This window comes from Hordeum vulgare, chromosome 7H, assembly GCF_904849725.1.
Source record: "Hordeum vulgare subsp. vulgare chromosome 7H, MorexV3_pseudomolecules_assembly, whole genome shotgun sequence".
NCBI classification, from domain to species: domain Eukaryota; kingdom Viridiplantae; phylum Streptophyta; class Magnoliopsida; order Poales; family Poaceae; genus Hordeum; species Hordeum vulgare.
In genome coordinates this window covers 388985742-389011236 of record NC_058524.1, presented here as the reverse complement: position 1 = coordinate 389011236, position 25495 = coordinate 388985742, and the positions used below count along the sequence as shown (strand labels likewise).

At 40.9% G+C, this 25495-nt stretch overlaps 2 protein-coding genes across 2 annotated transcripts; one reads left to right on the top strand and one right to left on the bottom strand.

Moving 5' to 3' along the window:
- Window positions 1–851: 851 nt before the first annotated feature.
- On the top strand, window positions 852–5153 carry LOC123412744 (sphingoid long-chain bases kinase 1-like). Its single transcript, XM_045105679.1, has 8 exons — window positions 852–1099; window positions 1795–2166; window positions 2467–2560; window positions 2641–2678; window positions 2938–3084; window positions 3266–3365; window positions 4003–4460; window positions 4694–5153. Exons 1-8 carry the CDS (start codon window positions 1070–1072, stop codon window positions 4847–4849), a joined length of 1395 nt encoding a protein of 464 aa, XP_044961614.1. The 5' UTR covers window positions 852–1069; the 3' UTR covers window positions 4850–5153.
- A 988-nt stretch (window positions 5154–6141) lies between these two features.
- Window positions 6142–10350, bottom strand: LOC123412743 (transmembrane protein 120 homolog). Its single transcript, XM_045105678.1, has 10 exons — window positions 9939–10350; window positions 9445–9523; window positions 9230–9321; window positions 8790–8894; window positions 8611–8690; window positions 8167–8257; window positions 7989–8096; window positions 7622–7708; window positions 6746–6814; window positions 6142–6667 (listed from the first exon to the last, which is right to left on the bottom strand). Exons 1-10 carry the CDS (start codon window positions 10134–10136, stop codon window positions 6485–6487), a joined length of 1092 nt encoding a protein of 363 aa, XP_044961613.1. The 5' UTR covers window positions 10137–10350; the 3' UTR covers window positions 6142–6484.
- Window positions 10351–25495: the final 15145 nt, after the last annotated feature.

Genomic DNA, 25495 nt, shown 5'->3' with positions numbered 1-25495 from the left:
AAGGTCGTGTCTCATATTATGGATTGATCCTCAGACCTTGTGCCACAAATTAATTCCAACATAAGTAGTGTTATGTTGGAAGATGTCCTTCCATATGATGTGGAAGTGCTTGCAGTATGATTTTTGGATGTGTTATGTATTATTGACACTTCCGCAAGACCTTGATGTAAGGTTGTGTCTAGTATATTTAGAAGTGGTACTTCACAGATAAAAATCAAATGTGATAGTTTAGTTATTTAAGTATAGTCATCCATCTAGTACTAATGAGATTGAAAGTCTAGACACCGTCTCTCATTTTTCAAGGGAATCCCGTGCTTCCTCGAAGGGATAAGTGCATTGCCCGTTGCCCAGTCCAGTTGTAGTGTTCTTAAATAAAGCCTAATATCTGAATCAATTTATATTTAGATGATTAAAAGGATAGTGATATCTTCGGTTCATCACGGTTTAAGTTCTAGACATGACAACGGTGCTTGCATGTTCTTGATTTATTTCGTCCTTTTCAATGATGTGCATTCATTAAAAAAGATGTGATGTCTGTACTAATTCCGTTAATCTTAAGATAATGTGACACGGATGATAGGATGTATGAAGTGTCCTCATTGGCTGAATGTACGTCTACATGTATGAATGTTGATAAAAAGCCCAGTAGCGTGTATATATTGGAGTAACAAAATAACCGAAGTAGGAAGATATCTTGTCACTGATTAAGCGTTGCACAACGTGCACGAGTCCAAACCCACATGAACCAAATCGCTCTCCTAGACAGTACATCCACACATCCAAAGAATCAAACCATCCTAGTCTTATTCATCCATCTTCCTCATCCAACGGCCGCCGATCGTCGGCAGCAGAAAACAAACGAACAAAAAGGAAAGGGGCACGAAATAAACACCCCGTGCTGCTCTTCTCCTCCGCGATCCCCCCTCTCCACTCTCCTCTCCGTCGCCGCCGCTCGCTGCTCGCCGTTGAGTCCCCGGCACCGCTGCGGCCCCTCCCTCTGTTAACTTGAGACTTGAGAGGCGGTTCTTGATCTGGAGCTGTGGGCGGTCGCCTCGCGTCCAGATTGATCATGAGCTCCAGAAGCCTCGTCCGATCCCCGGTAAAACCTTCCTCCCGCTTCTCTAACTCTGTTCCTTGGTTTTATCTCCTAGGCGTATCTCCTGGGAGTAGAATTTAGTTTCTGAGTAGGAACTGGAGCGTGCAGATTAGTGAAAATGTCCTTGCTTTCTCGAGGTTGCCAAGAACGGGGGAAGAAAAGGAGGGGTAGTTCAACTTTTCTTCTAAAATTTTCTCATCTCCTCCTGTTCTGCTCTTCATTTTGGGTAGTTAACTAGTAGTAGTGATTTTGCATGTGGAATGTGATCCATTCCCCAGACTTTCTACCACTAGCTCTGAGATCTGTTTCTTGTGTCTAGTTGCTAGCTTTCCTTCCTCTCCGTGGGTTAAATCTGAAATGGAGCTGGATCACTGTCGTGTAACCACGAATTTTCAAGGTGTCATTGCAATGGAGAGTTTGCCATGGTCACAAACTTTTTTCCTGCTGAAGTTATATTGTTTTTCTATGCATCATATTACATTGTTTTCCTTTCTAAACAGGTATAGTATTGATTGATAGTCCTGTGGTGGGAAATATAAGTACTTCACTAAGACTAATGTACCATCTCATTGAAACATATTAGGGTTACTGATATATTGTTGCACGTGGGTGCTGCATTAAGTTTTCATCATACTCCATGTTGAGCTTGCTGTTGACTTTAGAACTTTCTCTCATATTATGTATTCATCATATTGCAGGTATCCTGTAGTGCTGTAAACGAATGTTTTTCCTACAATTCACGCCGTCCAAGAAGCTACTATCAGTATTCTAATACCATGAAGCTACAAACACCGCAAGCTGGCCAGGTGCTTTTGCCTCGGAAATTATGGAAATCTACTCGATTGCAGACCACCCTTCTCATCCAGAGGCGGACTGTGTCAAACTGTTGCTCTGACCTTAGTACCACTTACACAGAGCAACTTCCCAGCTATTTAGCACTTAATGTTTTGCAAGACCAATCAAATGCGAAACAAAACAATATTCGTAAAGTCCTTGTCATCCTGAATCCTAATTCTGGATTCCGTAGCTCTCGTGAGGTTTTCTACAAGAAAGTGCAATCAACACTGAAGGTAAGATGTTCCTAGTTTTGTATAAGTCAAAATGTTTACGCTGGTTTTAACTACCATTTTTTTTCATTTTAGCTTCATACTAGTGATCATTTTTGTTTCTGTCATTATCCATTGAGAGTGTATTGCCGTCTACTTAGTTCTGTGAAATACTTAGTTTCCACAAGACAGCAGCAAAAAAAATTCTGTTTTTGAGTAAGCTATGACCCTCTTTAGATCGTTCTGTAATTGGCCGCATATGCCTGTTAAAAGATATATTTTGGTACCTATGTGCTTTTGAGTTTAAATTTTGATCTGGTGCAGCTTTCAGGCTTCGCGATGGAGGTTGTTGAAACAGCGTATGCTGGTCATGCAAAGGTGCTTGCTTCTACTGTTGACCTCAGTACATGCCCTGATGGTAATATCAACCACATATCTTTTTCTGCAATTGCTCTTTTGTTTCATTGCTCAACTCACTGATGTATCCATTTGTTACAGGCATCATCTGTGTTGGGGGTGATGGAGTCGTAAATGAGGTATTATTTTCACCTCCTTTCATATGTTTCTCACTGGACTGAGCTGGGAACCTGTTTCACTTTCTGCTGATCTCCATCAGTTATTATTTGGAGTTTGAACTTTGAACTGCGTAGCACTCATACTTGTCCACACCTTGTACATGTTTTGGACAACAACACACCACTGTCATGTATTGCAGGCTTGTCAAATTATTTTTTGTATACAAATAGAAGCATCATTAGCCATTCTGCTAACTACACATTTCCATACATTAAACAGGTTGTGAATGGTTTACTTGGTAGAGATGATTTGAGAGAGGCGCTTCAACTTCCTATTGGGATAGTTCCTGCTGGTTCCGATAATTCATTAGTGTGGAGTGTTCTTGGCATCAGGGATCCTGTGTCAGCAGCAACTGCTTTAGCCAAGGTAATTTCGTGATGTTATGTTGAAAGTGATAATTTTCTTCATGAGTTCTGTTGACAATTTGACATACTAGGTTGTTCAACCCTGAAATGTTCATATTTCTCTCCTTTCCTCCCTCCAGTGTCATTTTTTAGATCTGACTCTACATATTAACAATTTAATATGTAAGGTCATATTTCTGTAGGGTGGTTTCACACCGATTGATGTGTTTGCTGTAAAATGGATCCAAGCTGGAGTTACTCATTTCGGTTTGACGGCTTCCTACTGTGGTTTTGTAGCTGATGGTAAGTTTACTTGTTCTGTACGTGTAGCTCTGTAGTGGTGCATGTGATGATTGACTCTTATTGCATAGCTGTTTCGAATGATGCTAGTCTGTATTAAAACTTGCTATTATAACCTAGCTAAACCTTGTGTAAGTGCCTCCGGCAACAAAGTTATATTTTGTTCTTGGCTTGGCTGTTGGTAAAAAACTAAGAAGAGACGGAACTTTGTTTATGATGTTTGGAGATCATATATATAATACAAAACAACAGCAAGAACGAGAACGGATGACAGAACTTCTACTATGATCTTGCTAACTATGTAGGATTACAGAAATACAGAATGCTAATGGTTCTTATCTAGATATTTGAAAACGTGAAATGTCCTTCTCAAAACTTCTGTTTGTACCCTTGAAAATAGGAGCAAGATCAAGCTACTTTACGATTTTGATGACATAGAAAAAGATGTATCAGATTAATTTGCTTTGAAGATCCATTCATGCTTGTTACCTCTTATTGGCTGACAATAATACCCATTAGGCCACAGTTTCAGATTGGTGTGGTTTTACTGCAATAATGCATCCTGTCTTTTTACATACCCATATCTATGGTATGTATATAGTCAACTTATAATCCCGAATTTATTTTTTTCTTTTTACAGTTCTGCAATTATCTGAAAAGTTCCGCCTGCAGCTTGGGCCCTTCCGTTATGTCATCGCTGGCATTCTTAAGTTTTTATCCCTGCCCCAATACAAATTTGAGGTGGATTATCTGCCTTTATCACCAGAGAAAAATCCTAACCTGGAGCCACAGATTGAAAAATGCCATGACCAGCTTTCTGATGGTATCAAGGTTAAGAGTGGTACTTATATGGATAGTAGCACTGGAGATAATTGGGTTACGAGGAAAGGGGAGTTTCTTGGCATTCTGGTCTGCAACCACTTTTGCAGGCCTGCCCAGGGGTTATTTTCTCCACTTGTTGCACCAAAAGCTCAGCATGATGATGGCAGTCTGGACTTGATTCTTGTACATGGAAGTGGAAGACTCAGATTATTTTGCTTTTTTGTTGCCTATCAGTTCTGCTGGCATCTTCTACTCCCTTTTGTGGAATATGTCAAGGTATTGAAACTTTTGCATCATTCTTCCCATAGTTCATTCTTATCACCTCTTTCACTTGGCTTGTAATGGCTGTTTCAGCAGGCAGGCAGGCATCTTGAATCTGACAGCCTCACTTTGTTTTCTTCAAATTAATTGCATCTCCGGACTCCACTCACTCTACAGCCTCACTTTGTAGATTGCTGAGTTGAGTAATAATTACCTCTGATACTCGATTTTCCAACCATTTCTTGCAGGTAAAACAAGTAAAGATTAGGCCAGTCGGCAGTACCCACAGTGGTTGTGGTGTCGATGGCGAGCTTCTTCAGGCGGAAGGCCAACCAGAATGGCAGTGCTCTCTGCTCCCAGTACAAGGCCGGTTGCTTGGCCGGCATCCCAGAACACAGAAGTAGGTTTGTGACTCACCCAGAAGTGGTGCTGACGGTCTGAGCAATATTGCAATGTACCCACTAAATTAAGTGGTTAGCAAAGTATTGTTGCACTGTAAAAATGTGTCTTCTGCCATTATTTTCACCCATTTTCGTCAGGTTGTAGATCTGCAGATCTGCAGATGAACTCCAGGTTTGTAGGGCCCCCATTGATGGGCAAGTGTATATTCCGGGAAAAGTGAGGTCTCCTCTTCTTCTTGGCATGGAAGTAAAGTACAGATGTAATGTTAAGCTTAGTTTTATTCATTATTCTGATCGTCTGTTTAAAGTGGGTTTTGAACATCATGTCTTTTATATTTTCTACTCCCTCCGTTCCTAAATATAAGTCTTTTCTAGAGATTTCACTAGCGGACTACATACGAAGACAAATGAGTGAATTTATATTTTAAAGTATGTCTATATACATTCGTATGTAGTTCCCTAATGAAACCTCTAAAAAGACTTATATTTAGGAACGGAGGAAGTAGTATGTACATATGCACAAAATTTAGTTTGATTGTATAATCTAGGCACCATTCCAAAACAAGCAAGGTTAGCTCAATGGATCCGTTCAAAAGAAAAGAAAGAAGGTTAGCTCAATGGATTCGTTCAAAAGAAAAGAAAGAAGGTTAGCTCAATGGACCACAACTAAATGTAGACTATGAGAAAGTCTATCTTGTTTTTGTGCACCATTAATCCATGCACTTTTCATTATAAGTCCCAAGATAAAGAAACAAAGATCAGTTATGTTTACTTTGGCAAATGAAATTCCATAGCGATCATTTTGTCTGGTCACAGCGGTGGCACATTAAGATTTGCAGAGCTTCCAACTTTGTGGGACCTCAACCAACTCTCGAGTATTAATAAACTTTAAATAAAGCGGAAAATATACATGCAACCTGAGATCAAAATGTAGATAATGTTGCAAATTGGTTCACTCCAACATCTCGAATTTAAACAACTCATCTTCCAATTCTCTCAACTAAAAGAGGACAAAAGTGCAAAGATCATACCGACGCACACCATTTAATATTCACCTATGAGAGGAGAGAGGTGAACGGTGAACCCATGCATCCAATGGCTTTCAGTCATATATTTGTGCTAGTAATGCACATGAAGGTTTCACATGACTTTTGAGCAAACCTGTTCTCTGATTTCAGTTCATCGCCAGCTTGAAATGAGAAAATGCCTCCATGGATGATTTGACGATTCAGCTGAAACCAGAGACCGGTACCAGAGCTTATCAACGAAAAACCTTACAACCTGACAGAGAAAGATTTGGCAGGGTCACAGCTTGTATACAACTTTGCATGTTTGATTCTGACAATCTAAGTCTCACAAATAACTATACCAGGAAAAAAAGTAACTACCTCTTACAGTCCTAAGTTCATCTAGCCCACTTGATGTCCATAGCAAGAAATAAACAAACATGAACAGTTTATTCTTAGTAACCCTCAACCTGACACCATCAGCAACCTAGTTGTTTGATGATTACATGGGTATGAGCTTTGACAGACTGTCGGCACAAGGAGCTGGTGGCCAAAAAACTAATACTTTACAATTTTGATAACCCCTGATTGAATATGGGCAAAATGTTCATGTGACGGGAACGTCTCCATTTCAAGCTCCAGCTGCCGAATTTGTCAGCGATGAGCGAGTCGGCGACGTGCATGCGGCAAGATCCCGTTTGCTCTTGGACTTCTTCATCTTTGCTTTGAATCTGGACTTAACCATCAATGTGTCCACTGTGTTTGCAAAGTTGCCAATTGCCATTGCAATAAGCAGGATCCCACACACCACAACCTGTGACAGCATGCATAGGTTATAAGATGGGTCCAATATGATAAATCCTGGTTGCATTAATAGCTAGAAGTTCCTGACCTGCCACTCAGGGATGATCCCTGTGTGAGCTGTCCGAAGAAGTAGAAATCCAACATAACCCTCAAAGACCTATAAATAGAAGGGAAGTCAAGATAATTGCTTTGAGCGTTGTACATTTGTGAGAGAAATATTACAACTCGATGTTCTGAGGCTGGCATGCTCACTTGATCGCACAGAAAAACCAATCTGGATAAATGATCTGATACTATTATTCAAGCAGGTAAAACAGGAAATTTTAGAACATCATGTACCAAGATCAAAAGTGAACTATGAAGACAAAACTAGTCTGTCCTTCATGAGCTTGGTTCGATATTTGCATATTTAATACTCCCTCCATTCCAGATTACATGACGTATTTTGTTCCGTTAAGACAAGCATTTGACCAACACTTATGCGAGTAGTATGCAATTAGATAATTGCCCATGTGTAATGGGGGCATAAATGTTCTAGTATGTTAGCCCGTGATTTACCTGCCACCATATTAATGTGATTGTGTGAAAAATAGGGTTTTATTTGATAAACACTTATTTGGTAAGCATTTATTAGCTTACCAAAGAAAACAGATGTTTATTTGGCAAGTCAATAAGAGTTGGGGCAGTTGAGGCAATTTCTAAGGGAAACCCGATGGGGAAAAACAGAGATGGGAGAAAAAAAATCAAAATGGGAAGAGCAGGGGGGACATATGTAAGGTTGCGCGAAGGACGAGCGGACAACAAAACCACAGATCTTTTTTAAGTAGGAGAGATTTATGAGATACAAAATCATAACCACAACTCCACAAGTACTTTTGAGTACAAAATCACATCGATTTTATGCCACATAAAGTATATACTAAAAGAGCAATTATTGGTCAAAGGCTTAAGGATAACAGCGTACCTGCAAGAGAAAGAGGACAGGACACAATAGCAATAGTTGGCCTTCAACACCAGCAGTCTCACCCCACACGACGTCCATCCTTTTAGCCTGCCGGAAAGAAACATTCAAGTTAAAGAAAACTAGTTTGACTAAAGTTTCAGCAGATAATTGCACAGGTAAATGGATGTAGTAGAAGAACCATGTGGTGCCTAAACATGCCATGCGACAAGATAGATGGTGCAAAGATAATTTCAGTTGAGTAAAGGTCATAAAAGTCCTGAAGTTATTCACAAAAGGAGCTACTGATAAGGAATATAATAAGCTAGAGCTACCAGAGTAAATATAGAAAGAACCAATTCTTTTGACCTTCTCTATCAAAATGCATTACCTTTCCCAAAGCAATTCGAGTATATAGTCTTTGACGTTGATATCTGTTCTGCAACATCATGGCAAAACCTTGCATCACAGCCCAGCACAGAAACAACTCGACACCTCTCTGCGAAAAGAGCACAGGCTAAGCACATGTTTCCGTGTTTGGAACAGAAGAGAAAGATCTATAAGCATACCTGTTTCCGTGCACAATCAGGTTGTCCCTTAATCTCCCATGTGAGGCTCACAAGAGCCATCAGCATGGCACAATAGTGATGGCATACCCACCTTAAGAATAAAATGATAATAATTAAGTTCCAAATGCACCAAAAGAAACCAAAATTACTGGTGCTTATATGCATAATTAGTTAATGACTGAAAAGAACAGACAAAATCATGACAAGAAAAGGCCAGCAAGCAACATGTCAGAGGTGGATAGACATGCATTGAAGAATAAAATTGTTGTCATCGTATAGTCAGGTAAGGTAACTTAAAGCCCCAGAGCATCATAATATTTCCTTCAAATAGGAGATGAAAATACTGGTCGATACTAAAATGCAATGAATCATCATTCCAAAAGAAAGAAGGGATCACCATTCAAAATAAAAATGGATCCACAGTAGTTAGTTATTGTTCCTTACCAAGGACGGATATCACTTCCATTGACTCGCAATATGTTCTCTCGCAAAGCTAAAGTTGTATAGAGGAATAACAGCCAAGCCTGTTAAACATAAGATAAGTTTACCTGTCAGTTTATCTTTCAGAAGATAGCATCATTTCATATTGTTACCAGATTACCTGAACAAGCATCAGAGCATACCTGATATAGCTGAACTGGCAACGCTGGAAAGCATCCATTCCATAGCCATGACCGAAGAAACAACAGAATCATTGGAAAACCAAGAAACACTATGGCAGTCCTATCCTGAAAAGAAGAGAGGAATAAGGATTAATAAGGGCAAATTATTTGTAGCTAATGAGTATTATCTATATCAGTACACGGTTCTCCACAAATCTAACATCTATATCTGCAAAACAACTCAGACATTGCTCAGCAGGTACATTTTTAACTCTGTAGAAGGTTTGAAGGATAGCATTCCCCCTAAAAGACTACTCGGATCAAATGGAAAACCAAATTTCAAAGTTGTTTATCTATTGGTGGCTCAAACAAACTTGTAGCCAGCTTCACGCAAAGTCCTCATTTCAAAATACGAATAGCGGACTAGATTTTCACCAGTGATAACACAATTTTACACATACCCTGTAGCTATTGTATTCCTCCTTCACCTTGAGCTGTACCTCCTTCCTTGCGCGGAGATTCACAGGTCCCAAGAGTAGCTTCAAAAAAGTGCCTGTAAACCCCCAAGACAGAAAAATGTTAGAAGAGTAGAACCTCAGAAAAGAGAGAGGTATAGATGAATATGACAGAAATGAATAACACGCTCAAGCTCAAGCTGAAGAGGAGCAGCAATCACCATGCGCCTTGCTAGGGAGAATCGTCGCAATGTCACCGTCACTTATGAGGCATGACGCTCGATCCAAGTCCTCGTGGACCTACCACAAGCACACAAAGAAGCGACAGTCACATCACCATAAGAAGAGCATGCACATTGTGACGATCAGAATCAGCAGCATCAGACGCATATGATGGCACGGTGATTCGCAGATAGAGCATCCAGGGTCCACGGGTATGTCTTGGCAGTACCGAAGTCGAGATTTCCACGGCGCACCAAACTGCAGTTGTACGCACGCACGTAGATCTTCCGCAGCAGATGATCCGGAGCGGCGAAGCAGCGCAGCGCAGCCGCTCGGAGCCGAGCTGGCAGCGCTAGGAATCCTAGGCGCAGCAAACACCCGCGCGGCGATTTCCTCGGCGACCCGCCGACACGCCCACGAGCACGCACGCGGCACACTTGGAGGAGAAGAAGGATAACCCGCGCGGCAGCCCAGGAGCAGCAAAGCTGGTTACCTTTTCGGTTTGTGCGCAGGCGGCGGCCTTGCGCAGGCGGGCGAGGTCCTCCCTGAGCGCGGCGGCGCGGCGGCGCAGCGCCTCCTCCTCCGCCCACGTCCTCGAAAGCAACGCCGCAGCGGCGTCCTGCAGCTCCCGCGCCTGCTCCGCCGCTCGCAACGCCGCTGCCTCCGCCGTCTGCTCCCCTGCCTCTCCCATCTCCTCCGGTGCCCTTTCCTTGTCTCTCTCTCTCTAGCTGCTCCCTTGTCGCCCTCTCTCTAGTCTAGTCTCTACTACGCGGCAGGCTGACGGGTGGGGCCCGCGGCGAGGGGAGGAAGAGGGAGAGAGGAAATGGCAGGCAGGGAGAGGTGTGGGTTGGTTTGATTTGCGATCCGCTTAGATCAATGCGGTGCGACGAGATGCGATTTGCCCATTTCTGGTCTTCTTAAATAGCCCCATCCCTCCCCTTTTTCTTTTCAGTTTGTATATATTTGTATATAGGGGCAGTGGAGACGAATAGATTTCGAGGGTGTTGCCATTAGATTTCTGCTCTTTTTTTTCTTTCTTTTTCTATTGTCGACAAAAGTTGTCCCTGAGATGCAAGGGTCGATCTCAATCGCTTTCTAAGTACACGTCGATGAATACCAAAACTATCTATATCTCTAGGCTAAGATCACGGTAGCATTTATTCTCAAAATTGCACGCTCCCCCGACTGCAAATTAAGAGGATCAAAGCACACGCAAATTTCAAATGACTATGAGTTACTCCCTTGTTTTTTATATAAGATATACTTTTTTAGATAAAATTTTATAATGTAAGGTGCATTTCTTCTAGTTCCTCGTAATTTGTTTAACCCTTCAGAAAAAAGAAGTAATAACTAATTTTATTTTGTTCTATTTTGAGGGGATTGGTATGTTTTCTGTTATTCTTTCAAAGGGGTGGGGGTTCTTGCCGGGGATGGAGTGTGGACGTGTGATTTTATCACATGAAATACCCATGTGCCTTTGTTTTGTCGATGCGGTGTGATGATGCTTGTGTCTTTATGTGACGGTTTACCTTTTAAGAATTGGCGTGCTTGCCATTAGTCATGCAGGCCATTCAGTATTGACGTGGAAAGAAGCCTGTGAGACGATATATCATCCTTATCGGTGTCCTCATGACATATATGCATGAGCAGTTGTGCAGGTTGTCAAAGTAAACGCTGATAGATTTAGAGATGAAATGGAAATTGTGACATAATAGTTTTTTGCTTTGTTTTACTTGGGTTGTCAAGTGCTATCTTCGTCCTCATCGCACGCTAATTAGATTTTTTTATTTCCTCTGTAATCTCCATGACATTTCTTCTTCGTGTAATGGATATATTTGTATCAACCCGGATAAAATACATAAAAGATTTCAAAATTATGCAAGCGAAAAAATAGTAAAATACGATATTTCCAGACGCACTACAACAAACGGTTTTGGCGGTTGCTAGGAAAGTAAAGATTCTATGGTTTATTAAGGACATGTGAGGTTTATATTTTCTTGAAAACAAAGAAATGTAAGGTTTATAACTTGTAAGACTTTGTGGTAAATGTAAAGCAAGCATGCATAACTAACAATTGTTTTGGTTATTTTTTCCAAGCGGACGGCGTTTCTCGTGGGTGCGTTGAGTGTGGACGTGTGGTTTGATCGCTTGAAATACATGTGATTCCATGCGGTGTGATGATGCTTGGATCTTTATGTGGTGGTTTACCTTTTATGTTTTGTCGTTTTTGTAACATTAGTCGTGCACGTCATTGGATAACGACGTGGAAAGGAGCCCGCGATAGAATATTTCATCCTTATTGACGTCCTCATGTCATAGACATGCATGTGAGTAGTTATTTACATCACGAATAGATCTAGAGAGAAAATGTAGCCGGTGACACAATGGTTTTTTGCTTTGCTTGGGTTGTCATGAGCTATCTTCACCCACCTCATCACACGCCAATTAAGCATGTTTTTATTTTGTTCGTGATCTCCTTGATATTTCATCTCCTGGAATGGTCGCACTTGTATCAACACATGATAAAATAGATAAATAGTATGCAAAACTATGTAAGAGAGAAAAATGTAAAAGAAAAACTTCCAAATGCATTACAATAAAATGATATTGGTGATTGCTAAGAAAGTAAAGGCCCTATGTTTATTGAAGGACATATGAGGTGTATATTTCCCTAAAACAAGGAAATGTAAGGTTTATCACTTATACGATTTTTTGTTAAATGTAAGGCAAGCATGCACAACTATAATGTTTTAGCCGCGTTTGCTCTCAATATTTCTCAGGCCCAATCGTCATTATCATGTACCGCAATTGAGAGAACAACAGATATGGAGGTTCCTTCAGTGAACAATTTGTTCCCCGGGGAAGGGACAATCAATCAAACGAAGATCGCTCTCTCGAGCGTTCAAGGTGGACTTCCAGCGTGAATCGTGGTTGGGCCAGAGGCCTGGTTAACTACTTCTTGCAAAAACATTGCCATGCATGAAGGAACATTTTCTTATACAATAAAAGACATAAAAGACATAAAATTTACAATGTTACACTTTATGAAACTTTCATCCCCTAATTTATAAACTTACCAGCTGGTTGGATGTATGTTTGAACATAAGTTTGCCATACCTAAATGTCATACATGAAATTTTACAATTGTCATGCATGAGAAACTAAATATTCCTTATCTTAAAAGTGAACAAGAAAACTAAAAAAATTGAACCTAAGTTGCCATTGCCTTATGAGATGATGGCAAAAAAATCACTGAAAAATAAAATTTATGAAATAGTCTTATATGAACAAATTTGTCACGGGGTGTTCAAAATAAATTTGTCATGGTGTGAAAAGGATTGCCATGTTTGTTCCAAAAAAATCCATGTTTAAAAAATTATTGGCGATGGTCCAACAAATAAATTTTCCATGGCATAAGAAATAGAATTGCCATGGTCCAAATATAAATTTGCCATAGTCCAATTATAAATTGGTCATGGTAGAAAACAAATGTTTCATGGCACCAAAACATAAATATTCCATGCTCCAAATATAAATTTGCCATGGTCCATTAAGTAAATTTTCATGGTACGATTTTTTTCTGCCATCGTCCAAAAAAGAAATTTTACATGGCCCAAAAAATTATGACAAGTTACCTTTGTAGATCATGGAAAATGTGGATAAAATTTACATAAGAATTATATGTACCATGGCAAATGTACTACATATTTTCAATGCAAAAAATTGTATTACCTAGGATTGATAAAAAATCATTGTAACGGAAACAAGAGCTAAATTGGCATGTGATCATTAAAAGAAGTCTTAAAAAAATGTCGTGGAAGATTTAGGAAAATGTATTTTCTAAACAATTAACATACCGTGGCAAATTAGCTCAATAGATCATGGTAAATATGTGGATAAAAAGTACTTATATCGTGGCAGGTGAATGTGCCAAATACCATGGATTTTTTTATAAATGGGTTTGGTTTTATTTTATTTCGACGGGGTTAGTATGTTTTTCGTTATTCATTGGAAGGTGTTGGGGTTTCTCATGGGGGGAGTGGAGTGTCGACGTATGATTTTATCGCATGAAATATGTGTGTGTTCTTAATGTGTTGTGATGATGCTTGTCTCTTTAATTACGTGTCAATTTACCTTTTAAGGGTTGTCGTGTTTGTCATTAGTCGTGCACGTCATTAGATATCTGTGTGAAAAGAAGCCCATGACACGATATTTCATCCTTATCGGTGTCCTCATGGCATACGTGTGTGAGCAGTCAGCACATCACTGACGTGGAGAGAGACAGATCTAGAGATGAGAATGGAAATCGTGACATTTTCATTTTTGTTCATGATCTCGTTGATATTTCCACTCCATGGAATGGTCACATTTGTATCAACCCAAAATATAATAAATATTTTAAATTTATGCAAGCAAGAAAAATGTGAAAATAGATAGTTCCAAACGCACTACAATAAACGGTTTTGGTGGTTGCGAAGAAAGTAAAGGCTCTATGGTTTATTGAAGGACATGTGAGATTTATTTTTTCTTTAAAACAAAGAAACGTAAGGTCAATTACTTGTACGATTTTTGTATTAGTGTAAAGGAAGCATGCATAACTAACAATGTTTTTGGTTATTATTTTCAAGGGTTTGGTATTTCTAGTGGTGTGCGTGGAGTGACTACGTGTGGTTTCATCGCATGAAATATGTGCAGTTCCTTACTCTGTCGGTGGGGTGTGATGTGTTGGAAATATGCCCTAGAGGCAATAATAAATTAGTTATTATTATATTTCTTAGTTCATGATAATCGTTTATTATCCATGCTATAATTGTATTGATTGGAAACACAATACTTGTGTGGATACATAGACAAAACACTGTCCCTAGTAAGCCTCTAGTTGACTAGCTCGTTGATCAAAGATGGTCAAGGTTTCCTGTCATAGGCAAGTGTTGTCACTTGATAACGGGATCACATCATTAGGAGAATCATGTGATGGACTAGAGCCAAACTAATAGACGTAGCATGTTGATCGTGTCATTTTGTTGCTACTGTTTTCTGCGTGTCAAGTATTTGTTCCTATGACCATGAGATCATATAACTCACGGACACCGGAGGAATGCTTTGTGTGTATCAAACGTCGCAACGTAACTGGGTGACTATAAAGATGCTCTACAGGTATCTCCAAAGGTGTTCGTTGAGTTAGTATAGATCGAGACTAGGATTTGTCACTCCGTGTGACGGAGAGGTATCTCGGGGCCCACTCGGTAATACAACATCACACACAAGCCTTGCAAGCAATGTAACTTAATGTAAGTTGCGGGATCTTGTATTACGGAACGAGTAAAGAGACTTGCCGGTAAACGAGATTGAAATAGGTATGCGGATACTAACGATCGAATCTCGGGCAAGTAACATACCGAAGGACAAAGGGAATGACATACGGGATTATATGAATCCTTGGCACTGAGGTTCAAACGATAAGATCTTCGTAGAATATGTACGATCCAATATGGGCATCCAGGTCCAGCTATTGGATATTGACCGAGGAGTCTCTCGGGTCATGTCTACATAGTTCTCGAACCCGCAGGGTCTGCACACTTAAGGTTCGACGTTGTTTTATGCGTATTTGAGTTATATGGTTGGTTACCGAATGTTGTTCGGAGTCCCGTATGAGATCACGGACGTCACGAGGGTTTCCGGAATGGTCCGGAAACGAAGATTGATATATATGATGACCTCATTTGGTTACCGGAAGGTTTTCGTGCATTACCGGAAAAGTTTCGGGCTCATCGGTAGTGTACCGGGAGTGCCGGGAGGGGTGCCGGGGACCATCGGGAGGGGTGTCACGCCCCAAGGGGTCTCATGGGCTATGGGAAGAGATAAACCAGCCCCTAGTGGGCTAGAATAAGTTCCCACTAAGGCCCATAAGGTTTGAGAAGGGAAAAACACAAGGTGGAAAGAGTTTCCAAGTGGGAAGGTGGAATCCTACTCCAAGTAGGATTGGAGTAGGACTCCTCCACCTCCAATTTCGGCCAAACCTTTAGGTTTTGAGGCTGCCTCCTCCCCTCCCTCCCACCTATATATACGGAGGTTTTAGGGCTGATTTGAGACGACTTTTCCACGGCAGCCCGACCACATACCTCCACGGTTTTTCCTCTAGATCGCGTTTCTGCGGAGCTCGGGCGGAGCCCTGCTGAGACAAGGTCATCACCAACCTCCGGAGCGCCGTCACGCTGCCGGAGAACTCTTCTACCTCTCCGTCTCTCTTGCTGGATCAAGAAGGCCGAGATCATCGTCGAGTTGTACGTGTGTTGAACGCGGAGGTGCCGTCCGTTCGGTACTAGATCGTGGGACTGATCGCGGGATTGTTCGCGGGGCGGATCGAGGGACGTGAGGACGTTCCACTACATCAACCGCGTTCACTAACGCTTCTGCTGTACGATCTACAAGGGTACGTAGATCACTCATCCCCTCTCGTAGATGGACATCACCATGATAGGTCTTCGTGCGCGTAGGAAATTTTTTGTTTCCCATGCGACGTTCCCCAACAGTGGCATCATGAGCTAGGTTCATGCATAGATGTCTTCTCGAGTAGAACACAAAAGTTTTTGTGGGCGGTGATGTGCGTTTTGCTGCCCTCCTTAGTATTTTCTTGATTCCGCGGTATTGTTGGATTGAAGCGGCTTGGACCGACATTACTCGTACGCTTACGAGAGACTGGTTTTATCGCTACGAGTAACCCCGTTGCTCAAAGATGACTGGCAAGTGTCGGTTTCTCCAACTTTAGTTGAATCGGATTTGACCGAGGAGGTCCTTGGATGAGGTCAAATAGCAACTCATATATCTCCGTTGTGGTGTTTGCGTAAGTAAGATGCGATCCTACTAGATACCCATGGTCACCACGTAAAACATGCAACAACAAAATTAGAGGACGTCTAACTTGTTTTTGCAGGGTATGCTTGTGATGTGATATGGCCAACGATGTGATGTGATATATTGGATGTATGAGATGATCATGTTGTAATAGATAATATCGACTTGCACGTCGATGGTACGGCAACCGGCAGGAGCCATAGGGTTGTCTTTATAACTAACGTTTGTGCTTGCAGATGCGTTTACTATTTTGCTAGGACGTAGCTTTAGTAGTAATAGCATGAGTAGCACGACAACCCCGATGGCGACACGTTGATGGAGATCATGATGATGGAGATCATGGTGTGACGCCGGTGACAAGAAGATCGTGCTGGTGCTTTGGTGATGGAGATCAAGAAGCACGTGATGATGGCCATATCATGTCACTTATAAATTGCATGTGATGTTAATCCTTTTATGCACCTTATTTTGCTTAGAACGACGGTAGCATTATGAGGTGATCTCTCACTAAAATTTCAAGACGAAATTGTGTTCTCCCCGACTGTGCACCGTTGCTACAGTTCGTCGTTTCGAGACACCACGTGATGATCGGGTGTGATAGACTCAATGTTCACATACAACGGGTGCAAAACAGTTGCGCACGCGGAACACTCGGGTTAAGCTTGACGAGCCTAGCATGTGCAGACATGGCCTCGGAACACATGAGACCGAAAGGTCGAGCATGAATCGTATAGTTGATATGATTAGCAGAGATGCTTACCACTGAAACTATTCTCGACTCACGTGATGATCGGACTTGAGATAGTGGATTTGGATCATGTACCACTCAAATGACTAGAGAGATGTACTTTTTGAGTGGGAGTTCTTAAGTAATATGATTAATTGAACTAATTGTCATGAACATAGTCTAATGGTCTTTGCGAATTACGATGTAGCTTGCGCTATAGCTCTACTGTTTTATATGTTCCTAGAGAAAATTTAGTTGAAAGTTGATAGTAGCAAACTTTGCAGACTGAGTCTGTAAAACCGAGGATTGTCCTCGTTGCTGCACAGAAGGCTTATGTCCTTAATGCACCACTCGGTGTGCTGCACCTCGAGCGTCGTCTGTGGATGCTGTGAACATCCGACATACACGTTTCTGATGACTACACGATAGTTCAGTACAAAATACTTAATGGCTTAGAAGCAAGGCACCTAAAACGTTGTAAAACGTCACGGAACATAAGTGATGTTCTAAAGAGATGAAATTGTGATTTCATTCTTGTGCCCTTGTTAAGAGGTACGAGACCTCCGACAAGATTCTTTGTCCACAAAGCACAGGAGAAAAGGCTCAATCGTTGAGCATGTGCTCAGATTGTCTGAGTACGACAATCGCTTGAATCAAGTGGGAGTTAATCTTCCAGATGAGATAGTGATAGTTCTCCAAAGTCACTGCCACCAAGCTGTGAGAGCTTCGTGATGAACTATAACATATCAAGGATACATACAATGATCCTTGAGCGATTCGCGATGTTTGACACTGCGAAAGTAGAAATCAAGAAGGAGCATCAATAGTTGATGGTTTGTAAAACCACTAAGTTTCAAGAAAGGCAAGGGCTAGAAGGGATACTTCGTGAAACGGCAAAACAGTTGCTGCACTAATGAAGAGACCCAAGATTAAACCCAAACCCGAGACTAAGTGCTTCTGTAATGAGGGGAACAATCACTGAGGCGGAGCAACTCAAGATACTTGGTAGATAAGAAGGCTGGCAAAAGTCGAAAGAAGTGTATTTGATATACATGATGTTGATGTGTACTTTACTACTACTCCTAGTAGCACGAGGGTATTGGATACCGGTTCGGTTGCTAAGTGATTAGTGACGCAAAATGAAAGCTACGGCATAAACGGAGACTAGCTAAAGGCGAGGTGACGATACGTGTTGGAAGTGTTTCCAAGATTGATATGATCAAACGTCGCACGCTCCCTCTACCATCGGGATTGGTGTTAAACCTAAATAATTGTTATTTCGTGCTTGCGTTAAGCATGAACATGATTGGATCGTGTTTATTGCAATACGATTATTCATTTAAAGAGAATAATGGTTACTCTATTTTCTTGAATAATCACCTTCAATGGTTTATTGAATCTCGATCGTAGTGTTACACATGTTCATGATATTGGTGCCAAAAGATACGAGTTGATGATGATAGTACCACTTACTTGTGGCACTGCTGCTTGAGTCATGTTAGTATAAATTGCATGAAGAGGCTCCATGCTGATGGATCTTTGTACTCACCTGATTTCGAATCACTAGTGACATGCGAATCATACCACATGAGCAAGGCCTTGTTTTCATTGAGATGAAATAAGATAGTAACTTGTTGGAAGTGATACATTTTGATGTATGAAGTCCAATGGGTGCTGAGGCACGCAGTGGATATCATTATGTTCTTACTTCACTCATGATTTGAGTAGATACAGGAGTATTTACTTAATGAATCACAAGTCTAAAATGTTGAAAAGTTCAATTCCGTTTCAGAGTGAAGTTCGTCGTAACAAGAGGATAAACTGTCTACGATATGATCATGGAAATGAATATCTGAGTTACGAGTTTTGATACACAGTTAAGACAATGTGGAAATTGTTTCGCAGTTCATGCCACCTGGAACATCATAGTGTGATGATGTGTCTGAACGTCATAGCCACGCACTATTTGGTATGGTGCATACTATGATGTCTCTTATCGAATTACCACTATCGTTTATGGGTTATGCATTAGAGACAACCGCACTCACTTTAAATAGGGCACCGCGTATTTCCGTTGAGATGACACAGTATAGACTGAGGTTTAGAGAAATCTAAACTGTCGTTTCTTGAAAGTCTGGGGTTTCGACACTTATGTGAAAAAGTTTCAGTCTGATAAGCTCGAACCCAAAGCGGATAAATGCATCTTCATAGGATATCCAAAACAGTTGGGTACATCTCCTATCTCAGATCCGAAAGCAAAGTGTTTGTTTCTAGAAACGGATCCTTTCTCGAGGAAAGGTTTCTCTCGAAAGAATTGAGTGGGATGGTAGTAGAACTTAATGAGGTTATTGAACCATCACTTCAACCAGTGTGTAGCAGGGCGCAGGAAGTTGTTCATGTGGCGCCTACACCAATTGAAGTGGAAGCTGATGATGATGATCATTGAGCTTCGAATCAAGTTACTACAAACCTCGTAGGTCGACAAGGTCGCGTACTGCTGCAGAGTAGTACGGTTACCCTGTCTTGGAGGTCATGTTGTTGAGCAACAGTGAACCTACGAGTTATGGAGAAAGCGATGGTGGGCCCATATTCCGACAAATGGCTGGAAGCCATGAAATCCGAGAGAGGATCCATGTGTGAAAACAAAGTGTAGACTTTGGTAGAACTACTTGATGGTCATAGGACTATTGAGTAAAAATGGATCTTTAAAAGAAGACAGACGATGATGGTGATAAGTCACTATTATGAAAAGCTCGACTTGTCGCAAAGATGTTTTCGATAAGATCAAACAGTTGACTATGATGAGACTTTCTCACTCGTAGCGATGCTAAAAGTCTGTTAGAATTATGTTAGTTGTTGATGCATTATTTATGAAATATTGCACGTAGGATGTCAAAACATTGTTTTCTCGACGGTTTCCTTGAGCAAACATTGTATGTGATACAACCAAAAGGTTTTGTCGATCCTAAAGATACTAGCAAGTATGAAAGCTCCAGTGATCCTTCAATGGACTGGTGCAAGCATCTCGGAGTTGGAATATACACTTTGATGAGATGATCAAAGATTTTGGGTTTGTACAAGGTTTATGAGAAACTTGTATTTCCAAAGAAGTGAGTGGGAGCACTATAGAATTTCTGATAGGTATATGTGGTTGACATATTGTGGATCAGAAGTAATGTAGAATTTCTGTAAAGCATACAAGGTTGTTTGAAAGAAGTTTTCAAAGGAGTACCTGGATTACGTTACTTGAACGTTGAGCATCAAAGATCTATGGAGATAGATCGAAAGCGCTTAATAGAAGTTTCAACAAGATGCATGCCTTGACAAGTTTTTGAAAGAGTTCAAAATAGACCAGCAAAGAAGGAGTTCTTGGTTGCGTTGTGAGGTGTGAATTTGAGTAAGACTCAAAACCCGACCACGGCAGAATAAAGAGAATAGACGAAGGTCGTCTTCTATGCCTTAGCCGTAGAATCTAAAGTATGCCATGCTGTGTACCGCACCTGAAGTGTGCCTTGACTCAAAGTATGTTGAGAGGTACAGAGAGTGATCCATGATTGAATCACTAGCAGCGGTCGAAATTTATCCTTAGTAACTAATGGACTAAGGATTTTTTCTCGATTATGGAGGTGGTTAAAGAGTTTGTCGTAAAGGGTTACGTCAATGCAAGCTTTGACACCAATCCGGATAACTATGAGTAGTGAAACGGATTCGTATAGTAGAGTAGATATTTGGAGCATTTCCGAATAGCACGTAGTAGCAGCATCTATAAGATGACATAAAGATTTGTAAAGAACGCACGAATCTGAAAGTTTCAGAACCGTTGACTAAAACCTCTCTCACGAGCAAGGCATGATAAGACCCCATAACTATATGGGTGTTGGATTCGTTGGAATCACATGGTGATGTGAACTAGAATATTGACTCTAGTGCAAGTGGGAGACTGTTGGAAATATGCCCTAGAGGCAATAATAAATTAGTTATTATTATATTTCTTAGTTCATGATAATCGTTTATTATCCATGCTATAATTGTATTGATTGGAAACACAATACTTGTGTGGATACATAGACAAAACACTGTCCCTAGTAAGCCTCTAGTTGACTAGCTCGTTGATCAAAGATGGTCAAGGTTTCCTGTCATAGGCAAGTGTTGTCACTTGATAATGGGATCACATCATTAGGAGAATCATGTGATGGACTAGACCCAAACTAATAGACGTAGCATGTTGATCGTGTCATTTTGTTGCTACTGTTTTCTGCGTGTCAAGTATTTGTTCCTATGACCATGAGATCATATAACTCACGGACACCGGAGGAATGCTTTGTGTGTATCAAACGTCGCAACGTAACTGGGTGACTATAGAGATGCTCTACAGGTATCTCCGAAGGTGTTCGTTGAGTTAGTATAGGTCGAGACTGGGATTTGTCACTCCGTGTGACGGAGAGGTATCTCGGGGCCCACTCGGTAATACAACATCACACACAAGCCTTGTAAGCAATGTAACTTAATGTAAGTTGCGGGATCTTGTATTACGGAACGAGTAAAGAGACTTGCCCGTAAACAAGATTGAAATAGGTATGCGATACTAATGATCGAATCTCGGGAAAGTAACATACCAAAGGACAAAGGGAATGACATACGGGATTATATGAATCCTTGGCACTGAGGTTCAAACGATAAGATCTTCGTAGAATATGTAGGATCCAATATGGGCATCCAGGTCCCGCTATTGGATATTGACCGAGGAGTCTCTCGGGTCATGTCTACATAGTTCTCGAACCCGCAGGGTCTGCACACTTAAGGTTCGACGTTGTTTTATGCGTATTTGAGTTATATGGTTGGTTACCGAATGTTGTTCGGAGTCCCGTATGAGATCACGGACGTCACGAGGGTTTCCGGAATGGTCCGGAAACGAAGATTGATATATATGATGACCTCATTTGGTTACCGTAAGGTTTTCGTGCATTACCGGAAAAGTTTCGGGCTCATCGGTAGTGTACCGGGAGTGCCGGGAGGGGTGCCGGGGACCATCGGGAGGGGTGTCACGCCCCAAGGGGTCTCATGGGCTATGGGAAGAGATAAACCAGCCCCTAGTGGGCTGGAATAAGTTCCCACTAAGGCCCATAAGGTTTGAGAAGGAAAAAACACAAGGTGGAAAGAGTTTCCAAGTGGGAAGGTGGAATCCTACTCCAAGTAGGATTGGAGTAGGACTCCTCCACCTCCAATTTCGGCCAAACCTTTAGGTTTTGAGGCTGTCTCCTCCCCTTCCTCCCACCTATATATACGGAGGTTTTAGGGCTGATTTGAGACGACTTTTCCACGGCAGCCCGACCACATACCTCCACGGTTTTTCCTCTAGATCGCGTTTCTGCGGAGCTCGGGCGGAGCCCTGCTGAGACAAGGTCATCACCAACCTCCGGAGCGCCGTCACGCTGCCGGAGAACTCTTTTACCTCTCCGTCTCTCTTGCTGGATCAAGAAGGCCGAGATCATCGTCGAGCTGTACGTGTGCTGAACGCGGAGGTGCCGTCCGTTCGGTACTAGATCGTGGGACTGATCGCGGGATTGTTCGCGGGGCGGATCGAGGGACGTGAGGACGTTCCACTACATCAACCGCGTTCACTAACGCTTCTGCTGTACGATCTACAAGGGTACGTAGATCACTCATCCCCTCTCGTAGATGGACATCATCATGATAGGTCTTCGTGCGCGTAGGAAATTTTTTGTTTCCCATGCGACGTTCCCCAACATGATGATGCTTGAGTATTTACGTGATAGTTTACCTTTTATGGTTTGTCGTGTTTGTATTATTAACCATGCACGTCATCGGATACCAACATAGAAAGAAGCATGTGAGACTATATTTCATCTTATCGGTGGCCTCACGTCATACATGTATGAGCAGGCATTCACATCACGAATAGATCTATAGATGAAAATGTAAACAATGACACAATGCTTTTTCTGCTTTGCTTACTTGGGTTGTCAGGTGTTATCTTGGTCCCCCCATCGCAAGCCAATTAGACATTTTTTTTATTTTGTTCGTGATCTCCTTAATATTTCCTCCATGTGGAATGGTCACATTTGTATCAATCTAGAATAAAATAGATAAATGTCATTAAAAGTATGCAAGAGGGGGAAATGTAAATCTATACTTCTAAATGCACTACAACAAAATGGTATTTATGGTTTCTAAGAAATTAGAGGCTCTATGGTTTTTTGAAGGACATATGTGGTCTATATTTTCCAAAAAAACAAGGAAATTTAAATTTTGTCACTTATACATTTTTGTGTTAAATGTAAGACAAGCATGCATAACTATATTTTTTTTTCATTTATGCTCTCATTTACTTATCATTCCCACTCTTTATTATTATGGACCGCAATATTGGGGGAATGTATGATATGGAGCCCTCCCCAAACAAACTACAATGGAACAAAAATTGCTCCCTCGAGCATTCACTCCGGTGGGTTTCTAGCGTGAACCCTAGTTGGGCCAGAGGCCCGATTAACCAGTTTACGCGAAAAAATTCCATGAACACAAGAAGCATTTTATATTATACAAAGTACACAAGGAAAACATAAAATTTACAATGTTATACTTTATAAAACTGCCTTCCTATAATTTATAAACTTACGTGGTAGTTGGATGTATATTTGAACATAAGTTTGCCATACATAAATGACAGACGTAAACATTTATAGCCATCCATGAGAAACTAAATCTTCCATATCTTAAAATAAACAAGGAAACTAAACATTTATGTTTGAATCTAAGCTGCCTTTGTTTCATAAGATAATGGCAAAAATATGTTAGAAAGGAAAAAAAATCGGAAATGGTCTTATTAAAACAAATTTGCCATGGGGTGTTCAAAATAATTTGTCATGGTGTAAAAAAGGAATTTACCATGGTGTGTGCTTGATCTATCATAAGGACAGTTGGGGAAGCCTCAAGTATAAGGGTGAAGTAACCTAGCAATACGTATTTCCCTTGGTAGAGAACAAAGGTTTATCGAACCAGGAGGAGTTCTAGCAGCAAGCAAAGTCATTGGTACTTGCACACAAAACACAACACAAACTTATCTCCGACACATCAAGAAGGTTATGAAGCTTCTTGTCTTGCTAGTTACAAGATTAAATTGCACGGTATGATAGGAATCGATAGCTAGATAGATAAATCAGTGCAACAAAGAATAGTAATTTTTATGTAGTATTCAGTAATACAGAATAGACCATGTGGGCATATGGCCACTAGTGGCATCTCTCGTAAGCATACATGCGTAGTATGTGGAACTAATTACAGTTGGATATTGATTAAATTGCAATATTTATATTTATTAATATGGTCATTCATGGTATAATCTCATATCGGCATTACGTCCGTGATATGTAAACCATTATCCAACTATATTTGCAACTAGTACTCCACCTGAAGACTGTTATCCAGCATACGTGTCAAAATATTAGTTCATGAAACTAAGAGCATTCCAATAAACAAGATTACATAATGTAGAGAACAAAACTATCATCCAAGTGTGATAAAGAACACATCGTTTTATCCTTAGTGGCAACAATACAATACATGTTTTATCCCTTTCTCTCACTAGGATATAGATCGCACCAAGATTAGAACCCACTAGAATGCACAACTCCCTCTGAAGAACTACTCATCAAACTTGGCCAAAGAAGAAAAATAGATCGGAGAGCATACAAAGCTAGTCAATTATACAACAAATAAACTTCAAAAGATTCAATTGATTTAAATGAAAAATCTGATCATGAAGTGACAATTCATCATATCCCAACAAACTCACCACTTATTACATCAGATTGATCATGATCATGTGAGGTAGCTCACATGAAGTTGGTATTGAAGAAAAAGAGAGAAACAATACGATCTAACTACTTCTATGTATCCTAAGTCCCTAAGGTAAGTACTCACACATGGTCATGGAGACAACAAGGTTGATGAAGAAGCCTCCGGTGATGGATCCCCCCTCCAGCAGGGTGCCGGAATAGGACTCCAGATTGGATCTCCTCGGAAGAGGAACTTGGAGCGGCAGAAAAAATCGAAGAAAATTGGTACTTAGGGTTTCGTGAAATGCTGGATTTATAGACGGAATAACTGAGCTAAGGCGGTGCACGGGGGGCACATGGAGTATGGCACGGGTCAGCCCTTGTCCTCGCCCTTGACCGCGTGGGGCCCATGACTACCCCGTGGCTGGCCCAATACGTTCTAGGACTCTTCTTGATCAGGGAAATATCATATTAAATTCCAGTGATGTTTTGACCCCCCTTTGTGTGTAGATATTGATTTCCTAAAAAAACAAAAACATGCAAAAAGAGCAACTGACTCTAGGAATTGAATTAATAGGTTCTTCCAAAAAATAATATAAATTTCTATAAAAAGATTCAAAAATAGTAATGGAGTACCATGAAACAATAAAAATTATTGATACGTTTGAGATG